Here is a 16,535-nt window from a genome sequence, read left to right as displayed (position 1 = left end):
TGGCAATTTCCCATGACCGATCCATCTAACTGCACATCTTTGGATTGTAGGAGAAAACCCATGCAGACAAAGGAGAATGTGCAAACTCTACACACACAGTCACCCGAGGCTGAATTGAACCTGAGTACCTGGCACTATGAGGCAACAGTACTAACCACTGAGTCACCGTGCCACCCCAAAATCACTAACATTTTGTCAATTGCTTTCAAATGCTTGAACTCATGCATGGCCTTTATTGTAGAATTATGATCTGGTTATGACAAAGCCCATGCAGATCACCTTGCCTGTGTTTCAATGAGCCCCGCTCCCCTTCCTTTTCTCTGTGTCTCTGCAAGTGCATTTTCTTCAAATAATAATTCACCCAGTAATCCAATTCTTTTTTAAATGTCCTCTACACTCTCAATTCTCGAACCTAGTCACTTGCTGTGTAAAATGTTCGTCCTTGTGTCATTTCTGCTTCTTTTGGCAATAAGTGTGAATTTATACCATCCAGTTCTCGACTATTCTAGCAATTTCTCGCTATAGACTCTGAGCGGACCCCTTGTGATTTTGAAAACCTCTATCAAATCTCCTCTCACCCCTTGTTAAAGGTGACAGAACCAATGGCTCCTCATCTTCCTCCAGGTCATTCTCACCAATCTTTACTGGTCCGTTCTGAAAGACTGACGTCTTTTCTGAACTGCAAAGCTCTGAGTTGGACACACACTCCATTCTGGGCAGAACCAGTGGCTAATGAGACTTCCACTTGGTCTTTATTTAAAAAAACGCAGGATCCGGTTTGGTTTTATCTAAGCTCACAACCAGTTTCCAGTCTTCAGTGATTTTGAGAAGATAAATACCCAGTGTCCTCTGCTGCGACGTTCCATTTAGAACCACATTCCTCTTCTATTATCTCTCCTCATTCCTATTTCCAGAATTAACCATTCCACATTTCTCTGCATTAAATTTCACTTGCCACGTGTTTGCCAACTCCAGCAGCCTATCCTTCTGACGCCTATCACTACTCTCCTCATGCTTCAGGACGTTTGCAAGTTTTGTAGCATCTCCTAATTCCATGCACCCAAACTGGGTTACCAATACGGGATCAAGAAAAGCAGTGACCCCAGTATGACCCTTGAGACCAACTTCCTGCATTGTGAAACCCAATCATTCTGCATCAGCCAGAGATCTGACCATTCACTCAGCCCATCTATATCCACCTGTAACTTCCTCTTCTTCACAACATGCTGTCTATCTTGGTGACCATGCCTTCACTTCTGTCATCTGGGTGTCATGGATGTGATTTGTAAAATGTTGAAGCCTCAACACTGACTCCTAGGGGGACCCCACTTCTTCCATCCTGCCAATCCGACAAAAGCCTATTAATTCCGACTCTCTGTTTTCTAGTTGGCCAACCAATCTTCTCTCCACATCAACATGTTATCCCAGCATCATAGAGTTGCTTCCTGTAACAACCCTTTGATGTGGCACCTTATCAAGTTGTGTACATCTACAGACTCCCTTTCATCCGCGGTACCCCTTCAAATAACTGCAATAAATTCTTTAGATATGATTTCCCTTTGATGAAATCATGCTGGTTGTTCTATTCCAATGTCTTTGATTTTGGAGACTGGCCTGCTATGTGTTATTTTATCAATATAAAGACATTACAAATATAATGTTCTTACTCACAGTTTGTATATTAACCACTTGTTTTGAAGATTGTTGTTGATATGAAATACATTGATTGGTTTCTAATTATGAATAATCCAAGTACGAGCAGCATTTTAATCCAGAATTAACAAATCTTCAGAGATATCCAATGGGATATCAGTGTTAGTGGGAAACAGATAATCAACACTGCTGCCCAATCTAGGAAAGCACACTTGTTTCATTTCCATTCATTGTAAGTGAAGACAGTGAAAATCATCTTTCATTTCTAAACCACCATGTTCCATTTCTGTTGATTCTTTTCTTTTTTAATTATTTCCTGGGATAAGTAGGAGGTAAAGTCCCAGATGGCTGCTTTCACATTAGAGAGAGATGACTGGTGGTGGTCAAATCTTAGAGTCACTGCTCCTCAGGTGAGGGGGATGGTTGAAAAGGAGAGTCCTTCACGATAACCTCAGCCGGTGCAGGAATTGAGCACACAGTATCGATATTACTCTACATCATAATCCAGCCATCCACCCACCTGAGCTAACTGACCCCATCATGGGATAGGGACATCACTGGCTGAGCCAACATTTACTGCTGTCCCTAGTTGCCCTCTTGGGAAGGTGGGGGTGAGCTGCTTTCTTGAACCGCTGCAGTCCATGTGCTGTAGGTTGACCCACAAAGCCCTGAGGGAGAGAACTCCAGGACTTTGACCCAGTGACAGGGAAGGAATGGCAATATATTTCCAAGTCAGGATAGTGAGTGAATTGAAGGGAAGTAGTGTTCCCACGTATCTCTTTCTAGATTTAAGTACTTATGGATTTAGAAGGCTTTTTGATGAATTTCTGCAGTACACCACCCACCATCCACCGCCCACACCCACTGCAGTACACAGTGTTGCTACTGAGTATCAGTGGTGGAGGAAGTGGATGTTTGTGGATGTGGTGCCAATCAAGCGGCTGTTTTATCCTGGATGGTGTCAAACTTCTTGAGTGTTGTTGGAGCTGCCCCCATCCAGGCAAGTGGGGAGTATTCCATCACCCTCTGACTTGTGCCTTGGATATGGTGGACAGGCTTTGGGGAGTCAGGAGGTGAGACATGTCATTTGTAATTTAGGAAATGCATTAGCCAGTTTGTGCACAGAAAGCTCACACAAACATGATGATGGTAATAACCAGATAATTGACAGTTTTTTTGATGTTAGTTGGAAAGTCCCCTCCTCACCTTCAATGTAATGACCATAGAATCTATATGAAACATCAAGTGAGCAAATGAACCAAGACACTTCCACCACCCACCACCCACCGCCCACCACCCACCATCCACCATCCACCATCCACCACCCACCACCCACCATCCTCCAACCACAGCCCACCACCCACTGCCCACCGCCCACCACTCACCATCCACCACCCACCATGCAACACCCACCACCCACCGCCCACCACGCACCATCCACCATCCTCCACCGACCGCCCACAACCCACCACTCACCATCCACCACCTGCCACCCACCATCCACCATCCACCACCCACCACCCACCATCCTCCAACCACAGCCCACCACCCACTGCCCATCGCCCACCACTCACCATCCACCACCCACCATGCAACACCCACCACCCATCGCCCACCACGCACCATCCACCACCCACCATGCAACACCCACCACCCACCGCCCACCACGCACCATCCACCATCCTCCACCGACCGCCCACAACCCACCACTCACCATCCACCGCCCACCATCCACCGTCCACCGCCCACCATCCACCATCCACACCCACCATCCACCATCCACACCCACCATCCACCATCCACACCCACCATCCACCATCCACCGCACACCATCCACCGCCCACCATCCACCACCCACCACCCACCACCCACCACCCACCACCCATCACCCATCATCCACCATTCACCATTCACTATCCACCATCCACTGCCAACACCCACCACCCACCACTCACCGCCCACCATTCACCGCACACCATCTACCATCCACCACCCATCATCCACCATCCACACCCACCATCCACCATCCACCGCCCACCGCTCACCACCCACCATCCACCGCCCACCATCCACCGTCCACTGCTCACCATCCACCATCCACCACCCACCACCCAGCATCCACCATTCACCACTCACCATCCACCATCCACTGCCAACACACACTGCCCACCATCCATTGCCCACCATCCACCGCACACCATCCACCGCCCACTATCCACCACTCACCGCCCACCGCCCACCACCCACCATCAACCACCCACCACCCACCATCCACCGTCCACCACTCACCGCCCACCATCCATCGCCCACCATCCACCACACACCGTCCACTGCCCACCATCTATCATCCACCACCCACCATCCAGCTTCCACCATCCACCACCCACCGCCCACCACCCACTATCCAGTGCCCACCATCCAACACTTCCCTCAGTGAGGGCTTTGGAGCAGGCTGCTTTGATTTTTGTTCTGCGTGTTTTGTGTGATATTTTTAGACCACTGTCAGATATTTTGTTGGAAAGACCAATTCGTCCTGAGACATTGTTTACTGTCACATAGTCCCGGAGTGACTTGTTATTTTCTGACTTTTCCTGTAGGTTGTTTGGAACGAAGGCGAGTGGGAAAGCGAGCAGTGTGCCTAGTTCCGAACCGGTGAAGTGCTCCTCTGTCATCTCTAACCCCCATGCCTCTCTGACCCGGCAGGGCAGTCTGGAGTCACCTTCCATGGGGCCAGGAAACATTGTGAGTGGCCAGGGCAGTGGAGGAGGAAGCAGCTCCTTGAACTGTAAACCTCCTGAGCTACCCACCGAAGGAAGCAGCCTGGCTTCTAGCCCAGCCTCTCTTCACTCATTAACCTCCAGCGGGCACCAGCTAACAGCTAGCCTCAGCAGTTCCCCAGGGGGCAGTAAGGACACTCTGAGCTACCCTTCCCTGACCAGCCTGCACACCAGCTCCGAGTCAATTGACCTCCCACTCAGTCACCATGGCTCGTTATCTGGACTGACCACCGTGCCCAAGGGGGATGTACCCAACCTGCTGCTGAGGACTGGGAGTGTCAAGTCAACGCTGTCAGAGAGGTGAGTAACTAGGGACTCTGCTGTAGCTGAAACACTCAGATCCAGAGAAAGAAACATTCATAAAACATTATCTTAGGCCCCAGCTGGAGTTCATTCTCAGCTGGAGTTAGGCCCCAGCTGGAGTTCAGCCCCAGCTTGAGATAGGCTGCAACCAAAATTAGGCCCCATCTAGAGTTAGGCCACAACTGGAGTTAGGCTGCAATCAAAGTTAGGCCCCAGCTAGAGTTAGGCTGCAACTGGAGTTAGGCTGCAACTAAAGTTAGGCCCCAGCTAGAGTTAGGCCACAACTGGAGTTAGGCTGCAATCAAAGTTAGGCCCCAGCCAGAGTTAGGCATCTGCTGGGGTTCAGCCCCCACACCGCAGTTCGGCTGAATTGCAGGAGGAGATCAATGTGCTCAGAATCATTGGACAAGATACAGAGATGGAGAATCATAAACAGGTTCTTCGGTCTCAATTCACTCACTGCACAATCAGCCTGTATTCATGTCCAGGTATGTTTCTCTTTTGTGGAATTGAGTGAATATTTTCCTTTTGTAGAAAGGAAAAAGTTTTTAGTTTCCACTTTACTCAGCCAGCACACCCCATTGGGTATAGTGCTACTCATAATGAAACACATAAACATTGAAAATGGGAACCATTCGGCCCTTCGAGCCTGCTCCACCATTCAATATGATCATGGCTGGTCATCCAACTCAGTCCCCTCGTCTAACTCCCTGCTCTTCACCAACAGCAGCACCACTTGGGATCAGTTAGAGCCACTCGAGAGAGCAAACAGAAGCCTCCACATCACAGGATGTGGACATTGCTGGCTAGGTCAGCATTGGTTGCCCATTGACCACATTGCTGTCACCTGTAGACCAGGTAAGGATGGCAGTTTCCTTCCCTGAAGGGCATTAGTGACCCAGATGGGATTTTCTGACAATGGATTCATGGTCACCAGTGGGCTCCCAATTTCAGATATCGATTGAAGGCAAATTCTATCACCTCCCATGGCAGGATATAAATGTTCACCTACATTCCCTTGTTTTAGATATTTACCAAATTTTAAAATAGAATAGAATAGAATCCCTACAATACGCAAACAGGTTGTTCAGCCCAACAAATACACAGCACACCACCAAACTGCATCTCACTCAGTCCCACCCTCCTACCCTGTAACCTTCATTTCCCATGGCTAATGTACCTAACCTACAAATCCCTGAACGCTATGGGTAATTTAGCATGGCCAATCCACCCTAACCTGCACATACATGGGCACTATGGGTAATTTAGCATGGCCAAACCACCCTAACCTGCACATACGTGGGCACTATGGGTAATTTAGCACGGCCAATCCACCCTAACCTGCACATACATGGGCACTATGGGTAATTTAGCATGGCCAAACCACCCTAACCTGCACATATGTGGGCACTATGGGTAATTTAGCACGGCCAATCCACCCTAACCTGCACATACCTGGGCACTATGGGTAATTTAGCATGGCCAATCCACCCTAACCTGCACATATGTGGGCACTATGGGTAATTTATCACGCCAATCCACCCGAACCTGCACATACCTGGGCACTATGGGTAATTTAGCATGGCCAATCCACCCTAACCTGCACATATCTGGGCACTATGGGTAATTTATCACGCCAATCCACCCGAACCTGCACATACCTGGGCACTATGGGTAATTTAACATGGCCAATCCACCCTAACCTGCACATATCTGGGCACTATGGGTAATTTATCGTGCCAATCCACCCTAACCTGCACATACCTGGGCACTATGAGTAATTTAGCATGGCCAAACCACCCTAACTTGTACATCGCTGGACACTATGGGTAATTTAGCATGGCCAATCCACCCTAACCTGCATATCCCTGGGCACTATGGGTAATTTAGCATGGCCAATCCACCCTAACCTGCACATACATGGGCACTATGGGTAATTTAACATGGCCAATCCACGCTAATCCGCACATATTTGGACTTCTCTTTGCCATATTTATCTTCACTGAATTCTGGACATAATGCAGTGACAGTTTGCATTTATAACTAGATTCAGTCAACCAATAGCATTAAGATCTGTTTATCGAAGTTCACACCATACAAGTTCTCATTATGTAATAAATAACGTCTGGAAGGGCTGTACTAAATAAAACAAACTTGTAAAGAGATCTCAGCTATCTTTAAGAATAATAGGGTGGTTATGGTAGGGAATTTTAACTTTCCGAACATAGACTGGGACTGCCATAATGTTAAAGGTTTAGATGGAGAGGAATTTGTTAAGTGTGTACAAGACAATTTTCTGATTCAGTATGTGAATGGACCTACAAGAGAAGGTGCAAAACTTGACCTACTCTTGGGAAATAAGGCAGGGCAGGTGACTGAGGTGTCAGTGGGGGAGCACTTTGGGGCCAGTGACCATAATTCTATTCGTTTTAAAATAGTAATGGAAAAGGATAGACCAGATCTAAAAGTTGAAGTTCTAAATTGGAGAAAGGCCAATTTTGATGGTATTAGGCAAGAACTTTCACAAGCTGATTGGGGGCAGATGTTCACAGGTAAAAGGACGGCTGAAAAATGGGAAGCCTTCAGAAATGAGATAACAAGAATCCAGAGAAGGTATATTTCTATCAGGGTGAAAGGGAAGGCTGGTAGGTATAGGGAATGCTGGATGACTAAAGAAATTGAGGGTTTGGTTAAGAAAAAAAAGGAAGCATATGTCAGGTATAGACAGGATAGATCGAGTGAATCCTTAGAAGAGTATAAAGGCAGTAGGAGTATACTTAAGAGGGGCATCAGGCAGGCAGAAAGAGGACATGAGATAGCTTTGGCAAATAGAGTTAAGGAGAATCCAAAGGGTTTTTACAAATATATTAAGGACAAAAGGGTAACTAGGGAGAGAATAGGGTCCCTCAAAGATCAGCAAGGCGGCCTTTGTGTGGAGCCACAGAAAAAGGGGGAGATACTAAATGAGTATTTTGCATCAGTATTTACTGTGGAAAAGGATATGGAAGATATAGACTGTAGGGAAATAGATGGTGACATCTTGGAAAATTTCCAGATTACAGAGGAGCAAGTGCTGGATGCCTTGAAACGGTTAAAGATGGATAAATCCCCAGGACCTGATCAGGTGTACCCGCGAACTCTGTGGGAAGCTAGAGAAGTGATCGCTGGGCCTCTTACTGAGATAATTGTATCATCGATAGTCACAGGTGAGGTGCCAGAAGACTGGAGGTTGGCTAACGTGGTGCCACTGTTTTAGAAGGGCGGTAAAGACGAGCCAGGGAACTATAGACTGGTGAGCCTGACCTCAGTGGTGGGCAAGTTGTTAGAGGGAATCCTGAGTGACAGGATTTACATGTATTTGGAAAGGCAAGGACTGATTTGGGATAGTCAACATGGCTTTGTGCATGGGAAATCATGTCTCTCAAACTTGATTGAGTTTTTGGAAGAAGTAACAAAGAAGATTGATGAGGGCAGAGCAGTAGATGTGATCTATATGGACTTCAGTAAGGCGTTCGACAAGGCTCCCCATGGGAGACTGATTAGCAAGGTTAGATCTCATGGAATGAGGGAGAAATAGCCATTTGGATACAGAACAGGCTCAAAGTTAGAAGACAGAGGGTGGTGGTGGAGGGTCGTTTTTCAGACTGGAGGCCTGTGACCACAAGGATCGGTGCTGAGCCCTCAACTTTTTGTCATTTCCATAAATGATTTGGATGCGAGCATAAGAGGTACAGTTAGTAAGTTTGCAGATGACACCAAAATTGGAGGTGTAGGGGACAGCGAAGAGGGTTACCTCAAATTACAACAGGATCTGGACCAGATGGGCCAATGGGCTGAGAAGTGGCAGATGGAGTTTAATTCAGATAAATGCGAGGTGCTGCATTTTGGGAAAGCAAACCTTAGCAGGACTTATACACTTAATGGTAAGGTCCTAGGGAGTGTTGCTGAACAAAGAGACCTTGGAGTGCAGCTTCATAGCTCCTTGAAAGTGGAATTGCAGGTAGATAGGATAGTGAAGAAGGTGTTTGGTATGCTTTCCTTTATTGGTCAGAGTATTGAGTACAGGAGTTAGGAGGTCATGTTGCGGCTGTATAGGACATTGGTTAGGCCACTGTTGGAATAATGCGTGCAATTCTGGTCTCCTTCCTATCGGAAAGATGTTGTGAAACTTGAAAGGGTTCAGAAAAGATTTACAAGGATGTTGCCAGGGTTGGAGGATCTGAGCTACAGGGAGAGGCTGAACTGGCTGGGGCTGTTTTCCTTGGAGCGTCAGAGGCTGAGGGGTGACCTTATAGAGGTTTACAAAATGATGAGGGGCATGAATAGGATAAATAGACAATGTCTTTTCCCTGGGGTCGGGGAGTCCAGAACTAGAGGGCATAGGTTTAGGGTGAGAGGGGAAAGATATAAAAGAGACCTAAGGGGCAATCTTTCACACAGAGGGTGGTACGTGTATGGAATAAGCTGCCAGAGGATGTGGTGGAGGCTGGTACAATTGCAACATTTAAGAGGCATTTGGATGGATATATGAATAGGAAGGGTTTGGCGTGATATAGGCCGGGTGCTGGCAGGTGGGACTAGATTGGTTTGGATATCTGATCGGCATGGACGGGTTGGACCGAAGGATCTGTTTCCATGCTGTACATCTCTATGACTCCATGACTCTATGTTCCTCTCACCTTTAAGAGCCCAATTCACAACTCAACCCTCAACTCCCACATCAAAATTCACAGTCACTTTCATTACTCTGCGTCTACGATGTCAATATGCATTCCCAGCAGTTTAAGTTTTTACAATTCCCCTTGCTGTCTTTCCTGATTTCCAGCTCTATCTTCCCTTTAGAAATAATGTCTTCACTCAGTTTCAACGACATCCAGTTGTCCGTGGAATTTCATTTGAACGTGACTCTCACAAATAAAAGGCCACTTGATCCCAACGTTCAGCTGTAGATCCAAGCTGCAAACTGCCGTGCTTTTGGTGCACATTCACCTTTATATTTCTGTCGCTGTCAATCTGCTTAACCAGTCCATCACTTCAACTCTGATACCCACAATAAAATGTTAATGAGACAGCAATAATTAATGACCTGATGGACAAGGGATTGTCTTGGAAGGAGTGATCACCGTATGGTTGAATTTAGAGTACAGTTGGATAGTGTGAAGATAAAATCCAGTCCCAGGGTCCTGTGCTTGAATAAAGGGGACTATGTTAGAATGAGGGAGGACTTAGCTAAAGTAGACTGGGAACAGAGACTTTATGGTGTGACATCTGACGAGCAGTGCAGAGCCTTCAAATACATTTTTCAAAGTGCTCAGCAAAAGTATATTCCAATGAGAGGGAAGGACTGTAAGAGGAGGGGCAATCTGCCATGGGTGTCTAAGGAAATAAGGGAGGCTATCAACGTGAGAGAAGGCGTACAAAGTGGCCAAAAGCAGCAGGAATCAAGAAAATTGGGAAAACTTTAATAGTCAACAGAAAGTCACAAATAGATCTATAAAGTAAAGTAAGATAGAACACGAGAAAAAAACTAGCACAGAATATAAAGACAGATAGCAAACATTTCGAGAAATATATAAAATGAAGAAGAGGGGCTAAAGTAAATGTTGGTCCTTTAGAGGATGAGGAGGGACAGTTAGTTATGGGAGATGATGAAATGGCTGAGGAATTGAACAGGTATTTTGCATCGGTCTCCATAGTGGAGAATTCTAATAATATGCCAGTAAGTGATGAAGAGACGAAGGTAGGTGAGGACCTGGAAACAATTATTATTACAGAAGAGCTAGTATTGGGTAAGATAATGGAGCTAAGGATAGATAAGGCTCCTGGCCCTGATGGAATGCATCCCAAGGTACTAAAAGAGATGGCGGGAGAAATAACAGGTGTACTGGCAGTGATTTTCCAAAATTTGCTGGACTCTGGGGCAATGCCAGCAGATTGGAAAATAGCAAATGTGACACCACTGTTTAAAAAGGGAGCTACACAAAAAATGGGAAATTATAGACCAGTGAGCTTAACCTCTGTAGGAGGGAGATGCTTGAGTCTATTATCAAGGAAGAAATAACAGCACATCTTGAAAGAAATCTTTCCATTGTACAGACACAGCATGGGTTCATGGAGGGCAGGTCATGCTTCACAAATCTTTTGGAATTCTATGAAGACATTACAAGCAAGGTGGACAATGGGGATCCAGTGGATGTGGTGTACCTGGATTTCCAAAAGGCCTTCAACAAGGTGCCGCACAAGAGGCTGCTGCATAAGATAAAGATGGATGGTGTTAGGGGTAGAGTATTGGTGTGGGTAGAGGATTGATTGACTGACAGGAAGCAAACAATGGGGATAAATAAGTGCTATTCTGGTTGGCAATTAGTGACTGGTGGTGTGCCTCAGGGATCAGTGTTGGGACCACAATTATTTGCAATTTATATCGATGATTTGGAGTTGGGTCCTCATGTACAGTGTCAAAGTTTGCCGATGACACTAAGATGAGAGACAGAGCAAAATGTGCAGAGGACTGAACCATCGCAGAGGAACATAGATACATTGAGTGGGCAAAGGTCTGGCAGATGGAGTACAATGTTAATAAATGTGAAGTCATACAATTTGGTCAGAGTAACAGTAAAAAGGATTATTACTTGAATGGTAAAGAGTTGCAGCAGCTGCTGTGCAGAGGGACCTGGGCGTCCTTGTGCAGGAATCACAGAGGGTTGGTCTGCAGGTACAACAGGTAATTATGAAGGCAAATGGAATATTGTCCTTCATTGCTAAAGGGATTGAGTTTAAAAGCAGGGCGGTTATGTTGCAGCTGTACAAGGTGCTGGTGAGGCCACACCTGGAGTACTGCATGCACATTTGGTCTCCTTACTGATACTCTAGTTTCCTCCCACAATCCACAGACGTGCAGGTTAGGGTGAATTGGCCACGCTAAATTACCCATAGCATTCAGGGATGTGTAGGTTAGGTGCATTAGTCAGGAGTAAATGTAGACTAATAGGGTAGGGGAATGAGTCTGGGTGGGTTACTCTTCAGAGGGTAGGTGTGGACTTGTTGGGCCGAATGGCCTGTTTCCATCCTGTAGTGAATCTATGAAGGATTTGAATCTGGGTCTCTGAATTAATAGTCTAGTGATAATATCACTGGGCCATCACCTCCCATGAATCTCCATCCAAAGGGTGGTCCTATTGGCAATGCAGCCCTCCCTCAGTGCTGCATGGGGGAGTCAGTATAGACACTCAGAGGGTCAGGAACCCACCCTGAAGCAGCTGTCAATGGGGAAAGTTCGAGCCTGACTCCCGACCTGACAGTCAGTGCTAGGAGGAAGTTACCCTGAATGGGGAAGGCTCTCCTACACATCATCATCGTTTATTAACTACATTTTTTTTTCAAGATGTTAATGTTTTTCCCTTTTTTCTCCTTCTGTTCATGCTATCTCTTTCTCTCTCTTTTTCCCTTTCTTTCTCTTTCTCTCTTTCTCTCTGTCTCTGTCTCTCTTTCTCTCTCTCTCTCTCCTTCTGCTTCTTGACTATTAGTCCACTTTGTTTCCTTGTTAACACGCCTCAGTATCACAGGATCACACCCTCTTGGAAGCTGGACAGGTAAATCCTTCACTGATGTCACATCAAGACCAGAAGCCACAATCGAACCAGCCTGGACTGGAGGGAGACGTGTTAGCCATTGCTTAAAAAACAAATGCAAACCAGTCACAAGCAGATTGCTTCTGAATCACTTCAAAAACCCGTGCAAGACCCGTGCCCAAGTTACACTTGGCTTTATTGTGGGTGAACTGCCCACTTTGATTCCCACCACATGATTGAGGCAGTGTCCAGTCTAGGCTGAGCAGAGCTGAAATGAGGCAGATGGATGATTTGACAAGATCACGAATACCTCTCTGAGGCCGTTCCTCCTGACCTGACCTGACCCCCCCCTCCCTCCCCCCCCCTTCACTATTTCCTGATCCACATTCAGAAATCAAGCAGTTGACCTTTTTCCTCAATGTTACCAAGCACAGCCTCTCAGTGACAGGGCAAGACTGATTCGACAACCCGTCTTCAAACACTCCTCTCCTACAGACCAAAGCGGGCCATTCGAAAATCAGAATACTGGCCCAGTGGAACCTGCTCCTGCCCCATTTTCCTAACCCTTGACTGAACTTCTGGTCCGGTCCAAAATTTGGGGTTGGAGGTGTTTAATCAGAACAGCAGGGACCATTGTTAGTTGTCACAGTGTTTACAGGGGAAGGGAGGGCAGTAATATTGTCCACTCATGCAGCCACTGTACAGGCACTGACTCTGAAAGGAACCACGGAGATTGTCCTCCGATTGTGTCTCTGTGCCCCAGTCTGTCGGAGACAGGAGGTTGTGAGTTTGAGACCAACAGTCTGAGTAAGTGATGCATTGTCTCAGGCCTGGCTGGTTAACCAGAGAGCTAAACTACAGCCCTGTCTCCCTGCTCCAGTAATTCACCTGAGCTTCAAGATTCTGTGACATTGCGTAAGGAAGGGGCAGGGAGATTACCCCAGTTCCTGGCCATCATTCTTCCTGAAGGTCAAGACCAGTGAAAAGCAAACTTTAATTGTTGATTTCATTTCAGTCTGTGAGATCTTGCTGTGTACAAACCATCTGCCATACTACCCATATGACAGTATACCAAAGTACTGGGTAATGAATCTGAGCTGTTGTTGTACTTTGTAGACAGATGGGATCGAGGATTACACAAACACAAACTCCCTTCCCTTCCATTTCATGATGAAAAAAGAAGTTTTGGACATGAGATCTGTGCTCAGGGTGGGGTGGGGTGAGTGAAGAGAAATTATTTTGACCCAGTGACCTGTGGTGAGCTGGAACACTCTTCCTGGGAGTGAATGCAGATTCAGGAATAACTCTCGAAAAGGGAATTGGGAAAAACATTGATTTGGGAACATTTCGGGGCTCTGGGGAGAGAGGAGGGGCAGTGGAATGATTGGGACAGCATGTTCACTGAGCTAGTGCAGTCATGACGTTGAATGGTCTCTGCAAGTCCTGTGTTATCCAATAATTTACTGATTACCTTCAGTGTTTGGTTGATGAAACTGCTTAGTAGGTGACATCACAAGCCCCCCATGCCAGGTAATGACTGCATGAACAGGGAGGTTTGGCCATGTCAGTGCCCTCAGTTTGGAGCCTTGCAGCTTTATCTCAGTCGCTGTGATGGTTCTAACAGTCTGCTGCTGTCCTTTGATATGTTTTGTCCGTCACTAACAGCCGACCTGCTCTGTCACTATGCTTTCTTCTTAATGCATTTCACATGATTACAAAGAGTGAAAGGCAGTCAGGAAAATGTGATTCCTTTCCTGTCCCCCTGCAGCAGAGTCCTCAGCACCCCTGGGCTGTGTGAAGGGACTGAGGAGAACGAGCTTGGTTTCTTTGAATTTTGGACAAATGAGTAATGATCTTATTGAATGGTATAAAATTCTTAAGGGAGTGTGACAGAGTGAATCCTGACTGTCTGGAAGTCAGCATGTACAGCTGCACTCAGTGAGGTAGCCTCAATGTCTGTCTCAAACTCAATATATCTCACCCCTCTCTAACCCATCCCAAATCAGCCACCCCATCCCACTTCCCCAAATAAGCATTGGAATCGAGTAAAAGGGACAAAGACCTCACTTATTAAAATGCTCAGTTCAATTCCATTTACTATCACGGTGATTGAGGGTTAACATATTAATCGGTGGAATTCTTTATTTAATTTATTCAGATCCAAGAAGCAGAGTTCCTTTCTGATTGGCTGCATTTTACTGCTTTTATTCTAATTGTGCGTGCTTTCCTTCCATGTTGTCCAGCTAACAACCTGCATGAGCTCGAACCAAAAGCAAACACATTCTCTTTAAGCAAACTGATGAACGTGAAGTTATTTATTATTAAATACCGACAGTGCGCAGATGTTGAGATGATGCTTGTTTTTGTTGTGTGCTGTGAGTGATTTCTCTTTGTTTTAACAGTGTGCAACTAGATCGAAACACCCTCCCTAAAAAGGGACTCAGGTTAGAGACGCTTTCATATTAATGAATTTGCTGTGAATATGCATCAAGGCCCTTTGTAGCCGCAGTCTAGTTTCTGGTGGGCAGCGCCTCACTGTACACGCACACACACTCACTCACACAGACATACAAACACACAGACACGCGTATACACACACACACACACACATACATGCTCACACACACACATATACATGCTCACATACACCCACCACACTCACAGGCACTCTCACACACACTTGTACTCTCACTGACACGCACATTCACTCGCAGTCACACAGTCACACATGCACTCACGCACAGACTAACTCTCACGTACACACATGCTCACACATACACACTCATTCACACACACTCAAACACACATACAGTCACATACATGCGCACACACACACTCTCACATGCACTCACACAAACACATGCTCACACACGTGCACAGACTCAGACTCACACAAACACAGACACACACAGTCACTCATTCACACTCACTCACACAGACACACAACACTCACATAGACACATATGCACAGACACACATACTCACCCAGACACGCACTCTCATACAGACACACTCACACGCATTCACATACACCCTCACACATACACACGCACACACACAAGCACTCACACACACACTGCGCTCGTGCACAATCATACATGCACTCACACACACGCACTCTCACACATGCGCACACACTCAAACACACACAGACATACTCATACATACATTCACACACATATAAATACTCTTTCTGTCATACTCACACACACACAGCTTGACATTGATTAGCCATAATGTGGAAACGCTGATCAAGGTGGATGTGGCCTGGAGGCTGATGGGAACAAATGCCAGCCTGGAACGTATCACTCAGGGACAGACTGACAGCAGCTCCAAGTATGCCATGCCTGACCAGGGACTGACACTGCCAACACAAAGTGGAAACTGAAACTGAAAGAACTGCGGATGATATAAATCAGAAACCAAAACAGAAATTGCTGGAAAAGCTCAGTAGGTCTGGTTGCATCTGTAGAGAGAAATCAGAGTTAATGTTTTGGGTCTAGTGACCCTTCCTTAGAACCCTGATTTCTCTCCATGGATGCTGTCAGATCTACTGAGCTTTTCCAGCAATTTCTGTGATTGTTATAAAGTGGTAACTGTTCTGTTCACCCAGCAGACAATTCCCACTTACATAAGCATCCACAGTTCATAAATAATTTTATTAAAAACTGCAGTGCTGTGACACCTTAGTGCTTCTGCATTCTTTTGTTATGCAATTGTTTGTGAGCTGTTCTGTCATGGTTTGAAATCTGTGTAGTGTTAGCAAAGAGGTGTCTGGAATACCTGCAGCTTATCACCTTTTCTGTGTCAGAAACAACTGAACAACAGGAGCAATAAATACTTTATACCTGGTACAAACAGTGAGGGATTTCCCAACACACCAGGCCTCACACATACACAGACACACACACACACGCTCACACACAGACACACACTCACATATACACAGACACACACCCCCCACACACACACACTTACATTCACATATACACAGACACACACACATATACTCACATATACACACACACTCACACGCACGCATAGTCAAACACACTCACTCTCACAGACACACACACACATGCACACACACACACACACACTCACACGCACGCATACACACACTCACACTCACAGACACACACAGATAAACACAAAGACAGACACACAAATGTAGACATACACACACAAAGGGAGACACCGAACATTTGGACAGCTTACAGAACACAGCTCT

General features: G+C 46.2%; 1 protein-coding gene across 15 annotated transcripts in view; it reads left to right on the top strand.

Moving 5' to 3' along the window:
• Positions 1-16,535, top strand: part of nav3 (neuron navigator 3) — a 927,909-nt gene that overhangs the window by 815,300 nt on the left and 96,074 nt on the right. For 12 of the 15 annotated variants that reach the window (XM_072552054.1, XM_072552051.1, XM_072552053.1 and 9 more), the window contains 3 exons: positions 4,251-4,730; positions 12,260-12,325; positions 14,707-14,748. In XM_072552054.1, the coding sequence (XP_072408155.1) occupies positions 4,251-4,730; positions 12,260-12,325; positions 14,707-14,748 (588 nt within the window). The remainder of the gene's footprint in view (positions 1-4,250; positions 4,731-12,259; positions 12,326-14,706; positions 14,749-16,535) is intronic. The other 3 variants (XM_072552048.1, XM_072552047.1, XM_072552049.1) reach the window with 2 other exon arrangements.

The sequence above is a fragment of the Chiloscyllium punctatum genome, chromosome 32 (genome assembly GCF_047496795.1).
Source record: "Chiloscyllium punctatum isolate Juve2018m chromosome 32, sChiPun1.3, whole genome shotgun sequence".
NCBI lineage: Eukaryota > Metazoa > Chordata > Chondrichthyes > Orectolobiformes > Hemiscylliidae > Chiloscyllium > Chiloscyllium punctatum.
This window is presented reverse-complemented; position numbering and strand designations above follow the sequence as displayed.